Genomic DNA, 23,937 nt, shown 5'->3' with positions numbered 1-23,937 from the left:
TGGTGTTAAACTCAAGTCCTGCCTTTTCGCGTTTTGTAATTGACGTTGCAAGTCCTATATGGCTTTCCGTACAGCAGACTTACGAACCTACTCGAATTCAAGCCAAAATGGTACTAAATTATCTAATTTATAATTAAAGTGATAGTAGACTTCATTCTCGCTTCAGAGTGCACTTTTTCCCCCTTTTATAAAAAAAAATGTTAAACGGTACAGCGTTCTCTTTTGTTGGTTTTCAGTTTTATCCGTGGCTAGCGCTAATCTTATAGGCTAGAATACAAGTAAGTGAACATTCTGAATAAACTCATTTTATTTGACACCTTTTTTCACAGAGGTTCCGATTTTGTGGAGATCTGGACTGTCCAGATTGGGTCCTTGCAGAAATTAGCACCCTGGCAAGAATAGTAAGTGCGATTTGAATCACTTATAATGATGTTCTCCCTTCATGTCAGTACAAAAACAATCAAGCATCTGTTCTTTTTCTCCACAGTCAAGCGTCAAGATGAAACTCCTGTGTGTGCAAGTCATCAAAAATCTGCTCGATGAAGGCATCGATGTAAGACGTCACTGGGTACAGCTGGTCATTTTTACAATCTCTACTATTAAATGGATACTTAACTAACTACTTTTGCATTATATGTTTTCAGTATGACAAAATTTCAAAACTAACGTCAGATGCAAAATTTGGTGAGTAAAACCCAGTTTTGTGCCATGTGCTGTAAACAGCTCAGAATATGTGGTGTGTGTGATGATAAAATAACATTTGCTTGTATTTATGAGCAGGGCCGTAACCACCATAGACATTAGTATTCATAATAGTGGTCCACTGACATGTTTTTTTTTTTTTCTTCCATGTTGATTATTACATTTGGTACCCCACCACCCCATGAACACCTGGCCCTGATGTGAACTGTTTCCTAGAATTTGCTCTATGTATTTTGCTATATGCTCTTTCAGAGAGTGGAGACGTCAAGGCCAGTATAGCAGTGCTGAGCTTTATTCTGTCCAATGCTGCAAAGCATGATGTAGACAGTGAATCTCTCTCAAGTGAACTACAGCAGCTTGGCCTGCCTAAAGGTAAGGACATTTCTGACAAAAAAAAACTATGAGGAGAATGGGTTGAGGAGGTCGACAAATGATTTTGAGCCTAAATTGAACTTCGATCACGTTCATAAGCTGCACTGCACAACACTGCCCACCAGGCCACATCTCAAACACTGACATGAAACATACAGGTGCATCTCAATAAATTAGAATGTCGTGGAAAAGTTCATTTATTTCAGTAATTCAACTCAAATTGTGAAACTCGTGTATTAAATAAATTCAGTGCACACAGACTGAAGTAGTTTAAGTCTTTGGTTCTTTTAATTGTGATGATTTTGGCTCACATTTAACAAAAACCCACCAATTCACTATCTCAAAAAATTAGAATACATCATAAGACCAATAAAAAAAATTTTTTTTAGTGAATTGTTGGCCTTCTAGAAAGTATGTTCATTTACTGTATATGTACTCAATACTTGGTAGGGGCTCCTTTTGCTTTAATTACTGCCTCAATTCAGCGTGGCATGGAGGTGATCAGTTTGTGGCACTGCTGAGGTGGTATGGAAGCCCAGGTTTCTTTGACAGTGGCCTTCAGCTCATCTGCATTTTTTGGTCTCTTGTTTCTCATTTTCCTCTTGACAATACCCCATAGATTCTCTATGGGGTTCAGGTCTGGCGAGTTTGCTGGCCAGTCAAGCACACCAACACCATGGTCATTTAACCAGCTTTTGGTGCTTTTGGCAGTGTGGGCAGGTGCCAAATCCTGCTGGAAAATGAAATCTGCATCTTTAAAAAGCTGGTCAGCAGAAGGAAGCATGAAGTGCTCAAATTTCTTGGTAAACGGGTGCAGTGACTTTGGTTTTCAAAAAACACAATGGACCAACACCAGCAGATGACATTGCACCCCAAATCATCACAGACTGTGGAAACTTAACACTGGACTTCAAGCAACTTGGGCTATGAGCTTCTCCACCCTTCCTCCAGACTCTAGGACCTTGGTTTCCAAATGAAATACAAAACTTGCTCTCATCTGAAAAGAGGACTTTGGACCACTGGGCAACAGTCCAGTTCTTCTCCTTAGTCCAGGTAAGACGCCTCTGACATTGTCTGTGGTTCAGGAGTGGCTTAACAAGAGGAATACGACAACTGTAGCCAAATTCCTTGACATGTCTGTGTGTGGTGGCTCTTGATGCCTTGACCCCAGCCTCAGTCCATTCCTTGTGAAGTTCACCCAAATCGATTTTGCTTGACAATCATAAGGCTGCGGTTCTCTTGGTTGGTTGTGCATCTTTTTCTTCCACACTTTTTCCTTCCACTCAACTTTCTTTTAACATGCTTGGATACAGCACTCTGTGAACAGCCAGCTTCTTTGGCAATGAATGTTTGTGGCTTACCCTCCTTGTGAAGGGCGTCAATGATTGTCTTCTGGACAACTGTCAGATCAGCAGTCTTCCCCATGATTGTGTAGCCTAGTGAACCAAACTGAGAGACCATTTTGAAGGCTCAGGAAACCTTTGCAGGTGTTTTGAGTTGATTAGCTGATTGGCATGTCACCATATTCTAATTATTTGAGATAGTGAATTGGTGGGTTTTTGTTAAATGTGAGGCAAAATCATCACAATTAAAAGAACCAAAGACTTAAACTACTTCAGTCTGTGTGCATTGAATTTATTTAATACACGAATTTCACAATTTGAGTTGAATTACTGAAAAAAATGAACTTTTCCACGACATTCTAATTTATTGAGATGCACCTGTAATTTTCCTGTGTGCCGTAATGAAAAGCCAAACCTCTTTTCAGACAGACAGCTGTAACTATGTATAAATGGGTGGGCCTAGGAACACACATTTGATTTTATGTGGTCCTCAAAAGCTAGATATTAATTTAGTGATGTCATAATTGAATGTTAGATGTTTTCCCAGACATGGAGTAAGTCTCTCTCTGGACCAAATGCACTGTTAGAGGTTGAATTTGTGCTCAAAATGATCCTCAACCTTGAACTATTGTTTAGTGTGAATGAGAAACTGGTCCCCTGTGATTTCTATGAATGAAAGTGTCCATGTGTTTGTTTTAGAGCACACCACAGGATTGTGTAAATCGTATGAGGATAAGCACAACGCCCTACAGGAAAAGCTGAGGGAGAGCAGCCTACGCTGTGAGTATCGCCGAAAAATGGAAATAGACTTTTGTGCTGTAAAACTGTGTATCGATGTTGAATGTTTCATTGAAGGAATAGTTCACCCAAAAATTAAACTTCTCTCATCATTTATTCATCCTCATGCCATCCCAGATGTGTGTAACTTTCTTTCTTCTGTAGAACACAAATGAAGATTTTTAGAAGAATATCTCCACTCTTTAGGTCCATAAAATGCAAGTGAATGGTGACTAAAACTTTGAAGCTACAAAAATCACAAAGGCATACACATAAAGTAATCCAGAAGACTCCAATGGTTTAATCCATGTCTTCAGAAGCGATATGATAAGTGTGGATGAGAAACAGATCAATATTTATATCCTTTTTTTAATTTTTACAATCAGTCTCCTCTTTCACATTTTCCTTTTCTTCGTATGCACTCTTCGAGCATATTGCCACCTACTGGGCCGGGAGGAGAATTTATAGTATAGTATTTATAGAAATGATCTGTTTCTCACCCACATCTATCATATCATACCTTCTGAATATATAGAGTTAACCACTGGAGTATTATGGATTACTTTTATACTGCCTTTATGTGCTTTTGGAGCTTCAAAGTTCTGGCCACCATTCACTTGCATTGTATGGACCTACAGAGCTGAGATATTCTTCTAAAAATCTTCATTTGTGTTCTGCAGAAGAAAGCCACATCTGTGATGGCATGAGGGTGAGTAAATGATGAGAGAATTTTCATTTTTGGATGAGCTATCCCTTTAAAGTCCCCATGATATTGCTTGATGAGCGCAATTTCCTTTCCTGTGTTTACGCATTTTCTTTTGGAACAGTAAGTTGTGGCTGGACATATATAGCCAAGAGCCTTAAGTTTACATCACAACGATGAACCATGATTGTAACTTGCTGCTGCTAGTCTGGAGTAGCTGGTATTAGGAGTAGAGTTCGACCGATAATGGATTTAGCTGTTACCAATATCTAAGGTGGTGAAAAATGCTGATAACCGATTAACAGGCCAACAGTTTTTTAAAATCGATAAATAGAGCATAAAAAAAAAATGTCTTGGTCTTTCCTTACTAAGATGGGCACAGACATAGACGCAACAACAGTTCAAAATGAACAAATCCCAGAAGCAGTTTATTATTCAACCAAAATCCCTATAATAACCACAAAAATTAAGATTTGGTGCAAGCATGCCAGGGACTCTTATTTTGAAATGACAGAGACTTGGCTCCATTACAGTGCTAGGGAAAGGGACATTCTTATTGTAGAGAGCTTTTTATTGGACAAAATGAGTGAGTGCAAGATGAGTTACCAATATTTTGTTATGTTTCCATATTTTGTTGCTTTTTAGGAGTTATTGATGTCCTCAAATCTAACAGGCATGCACTAAAAGCTACAAAAATTTATTTCAGGGGCCTTTAAATGATTTAGAAGCAAGAAAAGAGCTAGCTAATTGTAACATCCTGATTTTCTCCATGTGTTAGTGGGTCATCTGGAAGCTGTGAATTGGAGGGTGGATTACACTCTGAGCTCAAGTGAGCTAAAGGAAGTGAATGAGCCCACAGTACAGCTCAGGCTTCAGGCTCAAAACCCCGAGACAGACTCCACAGAGACCACTGTTGTCTCAATCACTGCTGACAAGTTCAGAGTACTGTTAACAGGTATGAAGGATTATTGGTTATTTTTATGCATGGAAGATCACACAAAATATTAATGCATTTACACAAAAACATGTCATTTCCTTTTCCCTCCTGGGATAAATAAAACCCTTTGTGTTGTGGTTGTAAATAACAGTCTTATGTTTCTTTGTTTTCCAGAACTCAAACAAGCACAGGTTATGATGAATGCTCTACAGTGATCCAGTCATCTTTTGTTGGCTATTTTTCTTGGAATATGCACGTTTATGCATGTGCACATATGCATTGAATCCATCTGTTTTTAAATATGATATACATTTAAATATTAAAAATTTGAAATCTGCCACTTTGTACCAATACGTTGCAATATGCAAAAAGCTTTTGTAGTCAACAGATGGCTATTTTGTTCAGGGTTTGGTCTTCACTCCCTAGTGAGTTAAATGTTGCTCAAATTGAGTATCGATTGGACGTGTGGTGACAGGGTGGGTATTATTTGAAACAGCTTTTCCTCAGCTCTTCTCGTCTGGAAATAAGGACCTCTGTTTGCTTGGTCTGGCCTTTGTATACTCCGTGCTGTTTAAATGGCAAAAGGCTGTAAATTAAAACCTGAGTTATTCTAAATCAGATTTAGATGTTTTTATGCACATTCAGTCTGGACCAGAAGTCACTAGAGACTAATTTGTCACTTGCTGCCTAGTGTGAACGAGAGATGTAATTTCACTTCATTGATTTTCCTTCATAAAGTTGATCTTATATGTATTTTTGTTTAATGAAATTGTCTTTAACATTTGTTTGTTTCTCAATAAAAATAAATTAACAGCAGTTAATTGTTTATTAGGTTCATTACATTGCTGCATCTTTCAGGACCCCAAAAGGAATTTATCAATTAGTAATAGCCAGTCTGCTGTCAGATGGGAATGTTACATTGTCTCAACTTTAAAATGCATTGGAGATTTACTGTTTACTGTGAATTTAAGTGCCATTCATTAATATTTACTGTTTCAGCTATGTTGTATAGATATTTTATATACCTTTATAGTTATTTTATGTACCTTTTTAGGAGCTCTATTCAGAAAATGCTTTGTGATCAGCTGGACATTTTCAGTTTTGCAACTACACTGAATTTATTCAATCATTTAGAGTATAATAATTTGCCAAGAGGGGTATTTGTGACAAGTTTCTCAAAATAAGTCATATTTATAAGTTATTTACATTATTTTTGCACCAGAAATGACTAGAGACTTAATGTGTCACTTGTTTGCCAGTGTCGGCAACATATGATAAATTGGATAAGCTTTTAGAGTGATTTATCTCAATCCATGTTCCTTAATATCTATATTAACTTTTTATATGCTATCAGTCACCACTCACTTTTGGTTTATAATTATTATTATTATTATTATTATTATTATTATTTTTCTCAGCGTGAATTTCGACAGTGAGCACATTCACAAAGATGAAAAATCACATCCCTGTCCGAAAGCAAATGAACTACAACTCCCATGATGCACCCGTTCCGTTTCATATACTTTGTACAGCTCGCACATTTCCGGAGATAATAAGCTTCTGCAACAAAGGTGAGCTGGACAAGTGGATTCATTAAATTTAATCAATAATGGTGACATTTACTGAACACGATTGATGCATATAAGCACACTTGCTTTTTCGCGAGCACACATTGCTAGTGGTATAACGCTGCGCTTTGATTTAATAAGAGCTTGTGCTAGTTGCATAACGCTTAAAGCAGTCTTGTCTTTGATGATAACATCATTCAGCGTTAGGAAAAGATGAATCTTTTAAGCAAATCACTGACTGTCCTAAACGTTTATAGTGACGGACTTGAATGTGTAGCTCAGAGATCTTGCCAGAAACTTTATTGTATGTGTTCATAACTGCTTTTGAAAAGTACTGCGGCGTTATGTATCAGATTGTAATACAGTGGCAATGAGTGGTTATCACATTCACTTCTATGTACTTCAAAGAATACCGTGCAATTACCATAGTAGGTGTACAAAAAAAGTTACTTGTTGATTGGATGTTTTTTTTTTTTGTTTTTTGGTTGCCTCAGACAGCACGTCCACAGTCCGTTCACTGGCTGTCTGATTGTACATGAAAATGTCAATAGCTGCATAAAATCCCCAGTTCCAATCTGATTGGCTGGCTGCTACACAACTTCTGGAGAGCACATATTCGTATTAGTTGAGGAGGGTGTTACAGTAGGCAGTGCTGAGAAGTACTACTCAGGGGTTAAATTGGGCCGGTGTTCTGACAATCTGTCCTACCCGCTCAGGATGTGCTACTGGTTGCACAAGCTGTCATATTGTCTAACAAAATGTGCTTCTTTCTCAGAATGAGCTACTATTTATATTAAAACCACTTTAATAAATGATGTAAAAACAGGGGTAGCACGCCTTGTCAGCTTGAGATACCCATCAGAATGAACTACCCGCCTTAATAAATGTGTTGGTAGATCACTGATATGCAGAGAGAATTTGGCACTATAATAGTTCTTGTATTTTGACTCACCTCATTAACAAACTCTCTTCCTTGATCAGATATAATCCTGACTGGGTAACCGTGTCTGTAAATTACAGAACACAGGTGCCTTGAAATTTCCACTGCAGATTTGGATTTCAAAGGGAAAGCGTCTACCCACTTTGAGAAATAAGCAGTGATTGTTAATATTTACGCATGTCCATCAACTGTTTTGGGCAGTGACCCTGTCAGATCAATTCCTAGCAATTCCCAGACTGAGGAGACCTAAAAAAAATTTATGGCAAGCAGAAAAAAATATTTAAGTTCTCAAATCACAAATCTGTATATTTAAAATAAAGTAAATACATTAGCAACTCAAGGGCATACATACCTGAATACTCTCCAGCTCACTGTCTACTATAAGAGGTTTTCCCACTCATTGGCATTGGTCACATTCACTCACCTAGAAAATAGACAAATATTGCTGTTCTGACTTGCTGTACTGTGCAGGGAACTTATTTAAAGTGAGTAGACTGAGAACTTCTCCATATCTTCCCTCCATGATTACAGTGCTGTAAAGAGTAAGAGATTCAGGAGCAGACAGATGGCAAAGCAGAATTGTCTTACAAGTTATCTTTTCAACAAGTAAATTAAGCATAGCCAAACAAATTAAAGGTGCACCAAGTAACTAGTTCTTCGTCCAGTGATCTTAGAAGCCTAACAGTGTGGATGGATTATGTTTTTTGAAGACTTGATCTGATCTGGCCTGATCTGAACATGGTAGTGCTCATGGATGTGCTTGCTGCACAAAGTAAAATAAAACAGTATAAATCATCTTAAAACACTGATATGACTATTCTTAATCTCATGTGCGTGTACATCATTTTAAACATATTTCAAAAATACTATTAATTTCTTCATCTGTAACACTTTAGCAATTAGCAAAAATAAATACATAAATAAATAGTGCACCTTTAACATAACCCAGTGTTAAATAAGATGCAGAATAAGCCTATAGGTGCTGTTAGGAACTCAGCTAATCATAACAACAATGCTATATTTACACTGCTAGGCTTAATGCACAAATCCAATCCTTTGACACATATTAAATTTTTTGTTGTTGTCCCACTTGTTTACTATTAATCTCATGTTACAATTAATATCTGTTAGTCTTAAAACATTGCAAACATCTATTCAGTCTTTTCTAATATATTATTCTAAAATGTGACATATGGCCAATTGATATTGGAACTAATAACTTTAATTCACATTTTCAATTATGTATTTTTAAGAAAAAGGAAACTTAGTTCTGTAAAGCTGCTTTGAAACAATGTGTACTGTGAAAAGCGCAGTACAAATAAATTTGACTTGACATTGACAGACGCATATCCAATTTTTGTCCCACTTGTTTACATTCACTTAAGACATATAACCGTTTGTTATACGGTTTTACATTAATATTAATACATTAATACCCCGCAAAAAGATGGAAACTAACCTGTCTTTCGCGAATCACTAACCACATACAGAATATTCATGTATATAATATGTGCACACAAAGCATGAAAAGTGATTCTGGTGATTTCTACATATTCCTTCTACTAACGAGCTTATGAGATTAATCAGGTGTGTTTGATTAAGGAGACATCCAATGTAGTGTTGGGAAACGCTGGTCTATGACCATAAAAATTCATTTAACATCACCACATAGACAACTAGCTAATTTCATATGTTACGCTAGCATAAAAACATGGTTGTTTTTTAATTTATGATGTCTTATCAGTTACAAAATTCTATAAGATATTTGTGCTAACTAAAGTTCCATTTGAGTAGATTTCAAATATCATTCTAGAGTATTTAAAAAATATATTTAGATACCTTTTTCGAACACACGTACGCTTCAGTTAAGGTGGTGTTTAACTGTCAAATTCCTACCGCGTATATTTGTATCACAGACAATGCAGAAATTATTATAATTATTGGGAAAGATTTGTTTTTACTGTAAAATACTATATATAATTGTATTATTATTATTCAGCAAGATTGATTTTACTTATATTTTTCACCCAAACTCGTGATTTTAAAGGCAAGGTAGCTCAAAATTATGGGCGTGTCTTCAGATATGCAATTTCTAAGCTAGAAAACGTAGTGCGCATGCGCAGTGCGTGTGAGTAGCACATTCTGAGAGGTAGGTCAGATTGTCAGAACACCGGTACGGTCTGGCGCTCTGGCACCTTCGATTTCAAAAAGAAAAAAGAAAAAATAGCTTGTTTATCAATCCATCCCATTTTTTTTGTATTCTCCGATTCGGTTTTTCTTTGATCCCCTTGAGACATTCTTCCTCTGTTTAGCAAGTGTACTTGTTCAAAAATATTTCAAGCTCATTATGCTTCACTCTAGTCATTTGCGGGTGCTGGTAGAGGCAGAATATAAGAGAGCAGCAGGGACCATTCCGCTTCTGTACCGCACTGTGATCCGATCTCCGATTAATAGAAATCGAGTAATATGGAATCAACTGCTCACCCGTTTTTTAGATCCACTGATATGCAGTAGCGATTTGCTTAGTTTTGTTAAAAAGCTGAATACACGAAGGGGTTCTGAATCAGGAATCAATCACATGCAAAGCGACATCAGATCAAAATATCATAGGCCTACAACTTGAGAACAAAGACCACTCGACCAACACACTGCAAATGTTTTCACTGTTATTTGTGTATTGATGTGTACTCCATTTTTGTTGATTCAGCATTTATATTTATTTTGTGTTTTTATTTCTTTTGGATTATTTTTTCTCAAGCAAATATACAGTGGGATTCACTAATGTGAAAATGCTTCTTCATGCAGCTGTGAAGAATTTTAAACTCTTCAAATTTAATGCAAATGTTTTCATTACCAATTATATTATCATAATAACAAATTGAGTAAAAAGTTGTGCAGAAGGTGTTCGTTTCCCCCGTTAAGAACAATGTGCATTTACTTTTAAATTGTAACACTAGATACAGTTACAGAAATACTCAAACCAGCCCATCTGGCACCAACAATCATCCATGTGATTACCTAATCAGCCAATCATGTGGCTGCAGTGCATAAAATCAGGCAGATACGGGTCAGTTAATGTTCATATCAACCATCAGAATGCAACAATGTGATCTCAGTGATGTGGACCGTAGCATGATTGTTGTTGCCAGATGGGGTGGTTTGAGTATTTCTGTAACTGCTGATCTCCTGGGATTTTCACACACAGTCTCTAGAATTTCATCAGAATTGAGCCAAAAACAAAAAAACATCCAGTGTGGACGGAAATGCTTTGTTGATGGGAGAGGTCAGCAGAGAATGGCCAGACTGGTTCGAACTGGTGACAAAGTCTATAATTCAGATAACTGCTCTGTATAATTGTAGTGAGCAGAATAGCATCTCAGAATGCACAACACATCAAACCTTGAGGCGGATTGGCTACAACAGCAGACCATGTCGGGCACTTTATTAGGACCATAGTGTTCCCAATAAAGTGATTGTGAGTGTATTTTAAAGAAGGCCAAAACATTGTCAAAGAAACACTAGCAATCCCAATTCACTTTGTATGTTTTGCTGTGGTAATTATCACATAATGATGTAAATTGCATATATGCAATAATTATCAACCTTTAGATCTGAAAAAAACGCCGCTGATCCCAGATCAATACAAAGTACTTTTTTATTAATTAAAAAATCATTAAAACAGAATCCTAGTCAAAATGACTAATCTGAAAGAAAAAACTTATATGAATTACATACCAAATAGGCCTATTAATAAATCCATATTTAGACATCACCCAGGGGGTCGACATCACCCGATTTTAGGGTTCCCCCACCTCTGAAATCCCAATTTAATCCCGGGTAGTACCTGATTACTTGTAAACTGGATTATGTAACCAAATTACAAAAAAAAACAAAACAAAAAAAAGTACTTGTAATTAGAGTAAATTACATTAGAAAATACTCATAATCAGATTACAGTTACCTTTGTATTACATGATAATAAGGACATTTTATTTATTGAAGTAAATATCTATTTTTAGATATTCTTCTAAAAATCTTTGTGTTCTGCTGAAGAAAGAAAGTCATCCACATCTGGAGTGACATGAGGGTGATCTATCACTTTAACCTAACCCTTACCCTTAAAGGAATTGTTCACCCTAAAATAAAAATGCTCTCATCATTTATTCACCCTCATGCCATCCCAGATGTGTATGACTTTCTTTGTTCAGTAGAACACAAACAAAGATTTTTAGAAGAATATCTCAGTTCTGTAGGTCCATACAATGCAAGTGAATGGTGTCCAGAACTTTAAAGCTCCAAAAAGCACACAATCGTAGTAAAAGTAGTCCATTTGACACCAGTGGTCAAATTAATGTCTTCTAAAACGATACGATCGCTTTGGGAGTGAAACAGATAAATATTTAAGACTTTTTCACTATAATTCTTTACTTGCGGTCGCTTTCAAATTATGAAGGTAAATCGGTTGCAAAACTCGAGAGCTTGCAGATTTGAATTTGAGAACTTGTACAATAAATATTTGTATTCCTAAATTGAAATTTACACTCACAGCAAAGATGTGAATACTTGTAAAATACAAATCTGAAGTTGAATGTTGCAATCTGCACTCAGACAATAATCAAAAACCTTTTAAATTCAAAGTTGCAGACAAATAGTCACAAATGTGTAAAATAACATTCACATAAATACAAATACAAACTTGTATTACATATTTAATTTTGTACTTTAATTCACTTTCCCAGTATAACCACAAATTAGCAGTTATAACCTCTAAAATCTGACACTGCAACTTCAAATCTTCCCGCCTTGACTTTTGCAACAACTTTTGTGATAAACTTGTAGCAAAACTCACTTGTGCACTTGTAAACCCAGATGCGAGAGAACAGAATACTGGTGCTGGGCGGGGGCGGGGCAAATGAAGTTGTGACCAATCACAAGAGCTGGAACAACTGATGCCAGACCAATCAAAACGGATCATCTTAAATCGTGATGTCATGCAACTGCACCACACCAGCACCATTTTTTGTAGCAAAACAAGTCCAATGGCTTGCTGATGCAGTAGCAGGATAAGTAACTTGACTATTAAATTATTTAGAGTTTATCATGTAACAAATCAAATGAGATGATTTTATCAAGTTCATCAACGCAGAATTAGGCACCGACAGACTGCACAATATTTTGATTGTTTTGAAATGTAAAACACACAACAACTTTAGTGTTATTCTTTCCAAAAAATTCTCCTCATTTTCACATGAATGGATAACTATGTTAATCACTCTTGCAGACTATCATAGAAGATTAAAAATCATGCCTTTATTATTTCATTATCGTTATTTAAGTTAGTCTTCTTCATACTTATTTCGTATACGTATGTCTACTTCAATGCTGTAATATTGCATTGTTGCAAATTAACAAGCAAAATTTAAATCTAAATAAGTCATACTGTACTTGCTTAGATGAATTGTAATGGTACTGTAATTATTGTAAGAAACCCACTTGTGAAATAAAGATTATATTGGACACAGTGTGCATTCTTGTTTGAAATGAGATTCAGTTTTATTCTGGATGGATAAATACACGAACAAAGGTAATTTAAAAAAAATGTCTTTTACATGACATTAATTCATTTCTTAGTTCTAGATAAAAGTTAGTTTAAACTGTTTTATCAGACCGTCCATGCTGATCAATCCTTAAAACCAAGCAGTAAGAAAGTACACCTTGATGCCTTAAGAAAAAGATATATAATTTAGAACTTAAGATATATAATTGCCTGAGGGGCCTGGGTAGATCAGCGAGTAAAGACACTGACTACCACCCCTGGAGTCATGAGTTCGAATCCAGGGTGTGCTGAGTGACTCCAGCCAGGTCTCCTAAGCAACCAAATTGGCCCGGTTGCTAGGGAGAGAGTCACATGGGGTAACTTCCTCATGGTCGCTATAATGTGGTTCTTGCTCTCGGTGGGGCACGTGGTAGTCTGAAGCCTCCACACGTGCTATGTCTCCGCAGTAACACGCTCAACAAGCCATGTGATAATGGCGTCCTCCGCCACCCGGATTGAGGCGAGTCACTACGCCACCACGAGGACTTAGAGCGCATTGGGAATTGGGCATTCCAAATTGGGGAGAAAAGTGGAGAAAAAAACCTCCAAAGATATATAATTTAAAACTTTTTAAAATACATAATTGCCTGACCGCGATGACTTGCTTTAATCATGATTATTTGAGATTACCGTGGTCATGTACACTTTCATTTAAATCACAGACTGACATCTAAATAAGGGAATTGAGTGAATACTAAAAATACCAGAAAATGCACATTTCTATATCTCTAGTTCAGATGAAGTGGGAGAATATTCAGCCATCAAGTAAGTAACATGATCTGTTTTGATTGGTCCGGCCTCAGTTGTTCCAGCTCTTGTCATAACTTCATTTGCCCCGCCCCCGCCCAGCACCGGTATTCTGTTCTCTCACATCTTGATTTACAGGTGCACAAGTGAGTTTTGCTACAGGTTTATCGCAAAAGTTGTTGCAAAAGTCAAGGCGGGAAGATTTGAAGTTGCAGTATCAGATCTGAGAGGTTGTAACTGCCGATTTGTGGTTGTACTGCGAAAATGAATTAAAGTACAAAAGTAAATATGTAATACAAGTTTGTGTCTGTCGCTGTATTTATGTGAATGTCATTTTACACATTTGTGACTATTTGTCTGCAACTTTGAATTCAAAACAGGTTTTTGATTATTGTCTGAGTGCAGATTGCAACATTCAGCTTCAGATTTGTATTTTACAAGTATTCACATCATTGCTGTGAGTGTAAATTCCAACTTACAAATACAAATATTTATTATACAAGTTCTCAAATTCAAATCTACAAGCTCTCGAGTTTTGCAACCGATTTACCTTCATACCAATGCTCGTCCATGAGGGGAATCAGTTGATGCTGTCTCTTGCATGACGTAAGCGTGCTGGCATTTTCAAATTAAAGCAAAACCAATTAAGTTTGTGAACCGCTTTCTGATGTAAACAAATCGAGCTGCACTTCCGGTTGTATCACATCAGTTTTTTATTATTATTTTCTTTGTTGCCAGAACAAAGTATATACAGTATTCAAAAGTATACAGGTTTATACACAAAAGTCAGAGTGTACATTCAAATATCAAATATTCTATATTCATGAAAAATATTACAAGTCATCTTTGCTTTTTTATTAACAATGTTTTCTAAACAGGGGCTATATTCTTTGGTCTCCTGAAGGAAGTGAGTAAAATTTGGCCTGGAGCTTGACCATTTCTTTTTGTGTATGGAAATTTCCCCAAAATAATAAAAAGTTGTACAAGAAAAATAAAATTTGTATTGTTATCGACATTAGAGTAATACATACATATGTCAAAATCATTCAAACGGAATACAATATCAGTTTATTCCTAATAAAGTTTTCGATATCTTTGTGTAGACACAATTATAAAAAAGATGGAAAATAGACTATATCTAATTAACAGAAATTAATGGAATAATCAATATCTAATTGAAAACTCTCTAGTACACTTTTTGCTGGATATATACCATGTAAAATGTAAAATGTGACCTCTTTTACTTTATTGTTCACACAAAGTTTATAACAAATTTTCCATGCTTTGCTCCAGTTTATATTTTTTAAAAAATAGGTCCATAATGTACTTTTGTGAGTGGCTGTTTCATCTATTATAATATTGCTAATATGCTTATTAGTACAATTGTGTTTGAGAATGTCTATATCTCCTATAAACATGCTGCCTTTTACATATGTGTTATCAGGAGCAACACCTCCACAAGCTTTTACAAATTGCGCAGTTGTTGAGGTATGGCATCAAACAAAACAGCATACTCTTTTGGGTTAACAGGCAATCCAAATTTCTCTAAAACAGTAAATTGCCATCTGCATTTGAAAGTTGTCTAACTAAAACAATATCATTTTCGAACCATCTTTTATAGAAGAGAGATTTATTTTTATATTGGATACTTCTATTATTAATAAAATATTTGTTTGTGGAAAAATTGTGTTTATACAACAACATCCAGGCCAACAACGCCTGTTTATGAAATTTAGCTAATTTCACAGGTAGTTTATCAATTTAATTATCAAATCCCAACAAAAAAATCGATACCACCCATCTAATCAAATCGAAATTTTGGGAATGTGTGCGTCATGCTGTTCTCTTCTTTCATGAATTTAATTAACCAATTAACCTTAAAAGTATTATTCAGCGTTTCATTACTAAGTGCAGCTAATCCTCTACTCTTTTTATTACATAAAATTTCCTTTTCCAAATAATGCTGTCCATTCCTCCATATAAAATTAAATAACATTTTGTCTAATTGCTTGCATACTTGAAATGGCATGTCTAATCAGCTAATGCTGATCTTGAAATCCCTTCTGCTTTAGATAATAAAACCCAACCATTCAGTGATAAATCTCTTTGGAGCCAAGTATCACGTCAATTCTCGCATGAACACGCCAACATGCTTACTGATTTCCCTCATGGACGCGCAACGGAGAGGGACCGGAAGTTAACAGTAATCTTGAGAAAGAAATAATCAAAAACTCAGAGTCTGCAAGGTATTAAATCTTTCAGAGGCACTTAGAAGCAAGTCAAATAAATAACTATAAGCAGAAGTGTACATTCATCTTTGTTTTCTTAATTCATTTGTAAAAGAATTGGTTTTAATCATTTCAGGTGCATTTTGGATTCATTTTTTGTACAACTGTTAATGTTGACTATTGCACCATTACTTGAATGAGTTTTTTCAATGCCTGTCTATTATTCTGGTATAAGGAATTTCAGTTTTACCCATCCCTAAATGCTATGTGAAAACAAAATTAATTGTGGTTGGTTGCTTTACATGTCAGTCTGATGGTCTCTTGCATTCTAAGTAGGCGGTCCTTGGCCAAAAATAGGCTCTATTGTGCATCAGACACTATGTGATAATCAAAAGTCTGGCTATGTTACACTAGCGTGTCTATAAACACAGTCTAGTATAACAGTTATAATGTAGTTGAACCCTTTATCTTGTGTAACCACATTTGTATCTCTGCTGTCTTATTTTTACACAGCCTGTCTTTATTTCCTGTTCAAGAATGCCTGAGGGTCCCGAGCTCCATTTGGCCAGCCTGTTTGTCAACAGGATGTGTGAAGGAGTTGTGTTTACCGGAGCTGTGGAGAAGTCTGAAGTGAACAAAAGTCCTGAGGTTCCATTCTGCTGCGATGCCTACTGCATCAAAGCCCAATCCAGAGGAAAGGAGGTCAGACTCACACTTACACCCATTAAGGGTGAAAATGACAATAAACGCAAGGTTAGTAAAGATCAGTCCCAGCAGCCGATGAATGTGGTTTTCCGGTTTGGGATGTCTGGGTTTTTCCGCTTCACTGCAGTAGATGATCTTCCAAAACATGCCCATCTCCGGTTCTACACTAATGAGACCCCACGCAAAGTTCTGAGTTTTGTGGATGCCCGCAGATTTGGTAGCTGGCAACCAAATGGAATGTGGCAACCAAACAGAGGGCCTTGCATCATGTTTGAGTATGAGAGCTTCAGGTAAGGCAGGAGACCACCTGCTTCTCTTGGGCCCAAAAGCTCAGTAGTCAGTGCACTGGGAAACGTTAATTTTTAGCACTGTTCCATTGTCAGAATTGTTCAAGTGCTCTGAAATGCTCCCTAAAAATTCCCCAAATGCACTGTAAAAACCAATCAGAATTGGTTTGCTTACTACGTTCACCTACTTGGAATTTCGTATTTCAACTGTCATTATTTACTTATCCCAATGTCACTCTAATCCTGTATGACATTCTTTCTTCATTGGAACACAAAATGTGAATTTTTAATAAGTCTTCACAGAGTTTATTTGCCATAATTGAATAATGACTTAAGCTCGGAAAAGGACAGAAAACGCCATAAAACCACAGTTAAAGTAATTAATACAACTCATGACATGCACTATATTCTAGAGTCTTTGAAGCAATGAAATCACTGGTGGCTGAGAACCAATGAAGTTTGATGTTACCAACATAGCTGCCATATTTGATTTAAATGATTTACTTTATAAATAATATTTGATTTAATGTCCACTTAAATTTCCTTCTGTTCATCACACAAAGTGATTGTAATTTGTCTTGAACTCATGCCTAGCGTCTCGTAATTTTGGACAATATTTTTGGAGTACATTGGGCAAGCATTCATGTTTGTGTTAGTATGTTACTGGCCTTACAATTGTGATATTGTGTTTATGTACAACAACTGAAACTGCATATTTGAATATTTCAGGGAGAATGTTCTTTCAAATCTCTCTGACAAGGCCTTTGACAGACCAATCTGTGAGACGTTGTTAAATCAGAAGTATTTCAACGGGATTGGAAACTATCTTCGAGCAGAGATTTTGTACAGGTAATTGACTATAAACATGTAATATACCTTTCCATTGTTTGACACTGTGCACTAAAAATAATGAGTGACCAATATATTAGATATTTGGCATTGAGATCCATCCATCCATATCCATCCATCATATTTATTGTCTTATTTATTTTTTGCAATTTACTGTAATCATTTATTAATTTAATTTACTGCACAAAACAAATTTTTGACACAAACATATTTTGCACAATTTCTTTGTACATTTTTTTGCACCATGTATTTCGAGGACTGAAGAATCTTCAGCGCCTGAATTATCCGAGGGCTCAGAGACTGACAATGCACCAAGTTGCTGGGCTCTTTACCACTGATTTTACAGAGGCTTCCAATACATCTCTGAGCAAAGGTCCACAGAACGAGGACTGCTGACTAACGTCCTGCTGTGGATCTGCTTGATTGGTGTTTCTTTCAGGGATGGTGTGTGGGGTACGAGCTGGCACACACAAGGAGGCCATCTTCTGGATTGCTGGCATGTATGGTGGCCCAATTGCTCCAAGGGTGCACTGTTGACTGTGAGCATCCCCTGGAGATGCTCACAGTGAGGAAGAGCAGGGAAAGTGGGCTGGTTAGGGGGCAGATCAGACACTGGCATTTCAGGGTCAGGTACTGCAATGTCAGAGCTGGCTGGCAATGGCATGTCTGAGCTTTCCTTGATTGCCATGTCCAAGCAGTCCTGCATTGTTTTAGGCTCCTCCCATATCTTCTCAGTGATTACATCTGTTGTCACAGAGCTGTGTTTGTTGTCATCTTGAGGTGTCTTCTCCATGTTCCGAGAAAATACAACTCTCAATTGCCTGTTGTTGACAATATGGCCGTTCATCACGGACAACGCCTTTGTGGCAGCTTCAAGGGTCGTGACGGCAACAAAGCCAAAGCCCTTGCTCCATCCACTCTCCATTGTGGTCAGACATCACTTTGCATGACAGGATGTCCCCAAAGACCTTGAAGGTATCATGTAGGGTGATGGTGTCAATGTCCTTTGCCAGGCCCTTAATGAAGATGTTTTCAATTCCACTCTGCTGCGCCTTCATGATTCTCATTGGCTTGGCCAAGAGAACCTGAAACATCGGAGTGTCCTTTGAAAACTCTGCATCAGGACAAAGTTACAAGGTTAACGTACCCATATCCCAGAGACTGGTTGGTCAGCCTATCTCTGCAGACCCGCACAGAAGCTATGGGTCCAAACGGGAGAAAGGTCATCGGAAGCAGCTGCTCCATGACTTCAGGGTGAAGATCACCCACGAACAAAGATCCCATCTGGTCCTTCTGTGGAGCAGAATCACCTGTAGAAACTCCGCAGGATGAAGCCATTATGTTGTCTGTTCAATAAGACTTTAAACTAAATTGTTTAGTTAGCAGTCAGAATGAGCAGATAATCAACTGAAGGTTTCAACTTTACTCTGGTCCTTTTATAGGCCACAAACATTCTAAACCAACATTCTATTTTGTGACAGAGTTACCGGTTTCTTTATGTCAGAGTTCCATTCCTTTGTGACATCACAGAATCTATTTACTATTTAAAAAAAAAACAAAAACCTTCAGATCAATTTTGTGGATATTGGGTGTAAGTGTGAATGAACATTGAGCAATTTATTGTGCATCATCATCAAAACACAAATGCTGCAAAAACAAATAAATGATAACTGAAAATAAATACATCTTTATAATATATTATATTAATGCATCATTAATTATATATTATATTATATAAATTAATGCCTCAAGTATAAATTAAAGCTTTGTATAGCTTTGCTATAATTATTTACAATTCAGTCAACTTGAACATATTATTTATTTTATTATTTATTTATAACACTGTGTGGTGAATACTGCTTACATTTGGCAACAAAAAAATACATACTTTTATAAAGTACTTATTTTAAATAATATAATAATTAAATTAATAATTAAATATTATATTTAAATAATATATAATTTTATATTTTTAATGATAAGGGTCCCAAATATCAAGGTGCTCACTGGGTCTGTCTGATAAATTGGTATTCTCATTTAGATAATATCATCAATCTAATTATAATTAAACTCAGCAAAAAAAGAAACGTCCCTTTTTCAGGAACTGTATTTTAAAGATCATTTTGTAAAAATCCAAATAACTTTTTATTATTTTATTATTTTCCATGCTTGTTCAATGAACCATAAACAATTAATGAACATGCACCTGTGGAACGGTCGTTAAGAGACTAACAGCTTACAGACAGTAGGCATTTAAGGTCACATTTAAGGTACTGATTCTACTGAAAAACACCAAAAGAAAGACGCCCAGGGTCCCTGCTCATCTGTGTGAATGTGCCTTAGGCATGCTGCATGGAGGCATGAAGACCGCAGATGTGGCCAGGGCAATAAATTGCAATGTTTGTTCTGTGAAAACAGCGCTACAGGGAGACAGGAAGGACAGCTGATCGTCCTCGCAGTGGCAGACCACACGTAACAACACCTGAACAGGATCAGTACATCCTAAATATCACACCTGCGGGACAGGTACAGGATGGCAACAACAACTGCCCGAGTTACACCAGGAACGCAAAATCCCTACATCAGTGCTCAGACTGTCTGCAATAGGCTGAGAGAGGCTGGACTGAGGGCTTGTAGGCCTGTTGAAAGGCAGGTCCTCAATCCGGATCTCAATCCAATTGAGCACGTTTGGGACCTGTTGGATCGGAGGGTGAGGGCTAGGGCCATTGGTGGAAGAGTGGGGTGACATCTCACAGCAAGAACTGGCAAATCTGGTGCAGTCCATGAAGAGGAGATGCACTGCAGTACTTAATGCAGCTGGTGGCCACACCATATACTGACTGTTACTTTTGATTTTGACCCCCCCCTTTGTTCAGGGACACATTATTCCATTTCTGTCAGTCACATACCTGTGAAACTTGTTCAGTTTATATCTTAGTTATTGAATCTTTTTATGTTCATACAAATATTTACACATGTTAAGTTTGCTGAAAATAAAAGCAGTTGAAAGTGAGAGAACGTTTCTTTTTTTTTTGCTGAGTTTATATAGAAATAATATAATCTAGAATGGGTGGTACTAGAGTTGGGCTGATATACAGGATTTTTTTTTTTTTTTTTTTTATTTATAGAATATATTATGTAAACATTTAAATAAGAGCTTGTTTTTAAGTGATTGGAGCTGCATTTATGTATAAGGAGGGAATGTTACTGATGTAGAAATGTCATTAACAGTCTGTCATTAAATGAGACCACATTATGAAGTTCACTCATAGAACGTGGAAGATCAAAATGAAATTGAAATGATAGAATTTCTAGTAATTTAGCATGCCCAGCCTTTTCTTTAATGACAGCATGCACTCATACTGGCATGAACTCCACAAGTTTGTGCATAACCTGATGATCCATGTTATCCAGCATGATTGGAGAATGTTCCAAAGAGGATCTTGTGCGCTTCAATGGAAGCAATGAAATCTGGCCTTTTGTACAAACGAGTTGACACGGTTAATGTCATAAATGTGCTTATTTGATTAGTGAACTAATTATAAGAAAATGGAACCTATTGATTTTCTCAAACATCCTTCTCAGATTACGAATCCCCCCGTTTGTGAAGGCACGGACAGTTCTGGAGGGACTTGAACCAGTAGATGAGGAGAAAAAGAAAGTCAAAAAGGAAATGACAGTTTCAGAGGTGATGGAATCTGACTCATGTCTATCTCAGTCTGTTTGAAGTCACTTAGTTTGGCATAAGCCAATGCTTTGTTCTGTTCCTTTCAGACAGCAGAGAAGGGGATAGAAGCTGAGACCCCAGACCTTCTCTCCTTGTGCCACACTGTCCCTTTGGAGGTGGTGAAATTGGGTTAGTGTCATTCTAAAAGGCATAGTTTGCCCAAAAATGTGATAAATACATATCTTATGTCTCTTTCTTCCAAAATGACAGCCTCAGTCACCATTTACTCTCATCTCCTTTTTTGCAAACATTTCCAAATTGTATTGTAATTGGATTTCAAGCCACATATGGATCTGGTTTGTAGAAATTTCATGGAGTTTTTAGCTGCTCAGACTTTTCACAACTAAATGGATCAAATTAGATTTTTGCCACCAAGCTTCAGAAATTTGTAAAGTTGCTTTTGTAGTTTTAGACCAGTGTCTATACATCTGTTTTTTTCTTTATTTAGGTGGAAAGGGCTATGATCCAGAAAAGGCGGATTATTCCACTTTTCAAGCCTGGCTGCAGTGTTACTGTGTGGATGGAATGAATTCAACATGGGATCACAACAGGCGGACAATGTGGTTCAAAGTACGGGCATGTTAATGACATCTAGATCTACATTAAATCTATTAGATTATCTAATTTTTTTTAAATCGAATTTTTCCACTTGGAAACCAACAAACTAGTAACAAGAAGGGCATTTTTTCATTTTATCTTACAACATTTCATTTATTATTATTTTTTTCCCCCCCTCAATAACAAAACTTTGTCGATTTCCAGGTTTAAATTAGATTCTGAATCCTTAATTTCCAATGTGGACTCTTTGTGGACTTTTGAATCCCACATTGTTAAATTGTAATTGCATGTTTTTGTTTCAGGGTGATCCTGGTCCAATGGCCCCCAAAGGTAAAATCATGATTCATTCTGCATGCAGTAATAACACATGCAGTTCATTGACCTCTAAGAACGTTTAGTACAATCGCTTAACTAGAAATATTCTCCCAATAGATTCCAAGTCTCCCAAAGCAAAGTGGAAAATACAAAAAGATGATCATGATTACACTGAAGCAAAGGTGAGAAGCTTTTACTTGAGATTGTATCACAATTGGAACACTTTCATGTTCACTTTCTGACTGTTGATGATCCATAAAATATCTTCATATTAGAAAACCAAAAGGAAATGGACTGACAAAACTGCAGATGAAAAGCCGGTCAAGCAAACTGCGAGCAAGAGAGTAAAGAAGGAAAATAAAACATCCAGAACACGAAGTGGCTCAAAAACACTGAAAAGCAGCAAAAAGAGAGTCAAGGCAGAACCCGCAGATGAGAATAAAAAAACGAAAACATGTAGAAAGAGCTCAAAAGGTAAGAATCTCACTTCTCACTCAGTTACTTTTACTATTAGGATTTAGATCCTGATTTAATTTAGTTCAATGTTTCCCTTTAAAGTTCCTATGAGGACAAGAACTAACAAAATTAAAGGCCAAAATGGGGAGGAAAAGATAAAAGAAAAGAAGAAATCTGTCACCTGCAGGAAGAACAGAACAAAAGGTGTGGATTTAGTCTTGGCCTTTTAATACAGAGTCGTTGTGTCTACAGTCTCATGTGAAGATGTTGATTCAGTCTTTCTCTGGACTGTGTTGTAGCAAAGCCTCAGCGGGGAAGTAGCGGTGCAAAACGAGGGCGCTCCAGATGATGGGACTCCAATCAGAATACTTTTCAAATGGGAGACACTACTATATTGGACCATCCAGATTATATTCTGTAGTCATTTTATAATCAATTTCTTTAAAGAAAATAGAAGTTTTATACACAGTATGTTTGTAATGTGACACTGCTCAGTCAACAATCTTGACAATTTTTCTTAGTTTTTAATGTCGCATACAATTGATTAAAGACAAAATGATAGGAAATGAAATAAAAACAGAATTTAGTAAATCTTAAATTGTAATTTATTCATTTAATATGTACAAAAAATGGAAAAAGGTTAATTCAAGGTTTTTTACTATGTGAAAATGTGTACAGAATGGAATAGAAGACAATTTGCCAAAGTGACTGCAGTTACACAGGGGTTGAAAATGCAAATTAATTGTTCAATTTGAAATTTCAAATACCTCCATCAAAGTATGTTAACATTTTTCAGTTACAAATATTTAAATTCATTATGGCTTTGTTCCACTTCCTGTGCTGATTTTTCAGATAATATTCCAAATTTTTGGCACTATATTTCAGATATAAAAAAATGTGGAATGCTGCAAAGTAAATTTATACATGTTAAATTAAATGTTTAATGGAGCTCAAAATACTATACTCTTGTCCGTAGCTGAAATCATAATCAAATTATAGAAAAAGTTCTACATGTTTATAAAATGTTATGAATGACGGCATTCCAATGCTGTGGAATTCTGCATGTGCAGATTCTGTGTTGACTAGCATATAACCAAATTTGTAACAAAATTTTAAAGATTAGGTGG

The 23,937-nt window shown here is 36.4% G+C and overlaps 2 protein-coding genes across 5 annotated transcripts; both read left to right on the top strand.

The window, feature by feature from the left end:
* The first annotated feature begins 18 nt into the window (after positions 1-18).
* LOC127437751 (COMM domain-containing protein 4-like) lies at positions 19-5,650 on the top strand. Of its 3 annotated transcripts, none has more exons than XM_051692891.1 (8): positions 19-110; positions 330-401; positions 488-553; positions 645-684; positions 919-1,074; positions 3,117-3,197; positions 4,676-4,852; positions 5,009-5,650. In XM_051692891.1, the coding sequence occupies exons 1-8, from the start codon at positions 108-110 to the stop codon at positions 5,047-5,049; spliced, it is 636 nt and encodes a 211-aa protein (XP_051548851.1). In that variant the 5' UTR covers positions 19-107; the 3' UTR covers positions 5,050-5,650. The 3 variants fall into 3 exon arrangements, with proteins under 3 accessions (XP_051548851.1, XP_051548852.1, XP_051548853.1); XM_051692892.1 differs by having other exon boundaries at positions 20-110; positions 955-1,074; XM_051692893.1 differs by having other exon boundaries at positions 86-207.
* A 675-nt stretch (positions 5,651-6,325) lies between these two features.
* Positions 6,326-23,835, top strand: neil1 (nei-like DNA glycosylase 1). 2 transcript variants are annotated; one of them, XM_051692887.1, is made up of 11 exons: positions 6,326-6,405; positions 16,427-16,908; positions 17,635-17,754; positions 21,340-21,442; positions 21,529-21,610; positions 21,930-22,051; positions 22,342-22,369; positions 22,472-22,536; positions 22,630-22,828; positions 22,913-23,014; positions 23,110-23,835. In XM_051692887.1, exons 2-11 carry the CDS (start codon positions 16,451-16,453, stop codon positions 23,157-23,159), a joined length of 1,329 nt encoding a protein of 442 aa, XP_051548847.1. In that variant the 5' UTR covers positions 6,326-6,405; positions 16,427-16,450; the 3' UTR covers positions 23,160-23,835. The 2 variants fall into 2 exon arrangements, with proteins under 2 accessions (XP_051548847.1, XP_051548848.1); XM_051692888.1 differs by having other exon boundaries at positions 6,343-6,405; positions 16,450-16,908.
* Positions 23,836-23,937: the final 102 nt, after the last annotated feature.

Source organism: Myxocyprinus asiaticus, chromosome 48, assembly GCF_019703515.2.
Source record: "Myxocyprinus asiaticus isolate MX2 ecotype Aquarium Trade chromosome 48, UBuf_Myxa_2, whole genome shotgun sequence".
Taxonomy (NCBI): domain Eukaryota; kingdom Metazoa; phylum Chordata; class Actinopteri; order Cypriniformes; family Catostomidae; genus Myxocyprinus; species Myxocyprinus asiaticus.
The sequence above is the reverse complement of the archived record's forward strand: the minus strand, read 5'-3'. Positions and strand labels throughout refer to the sequence as shown.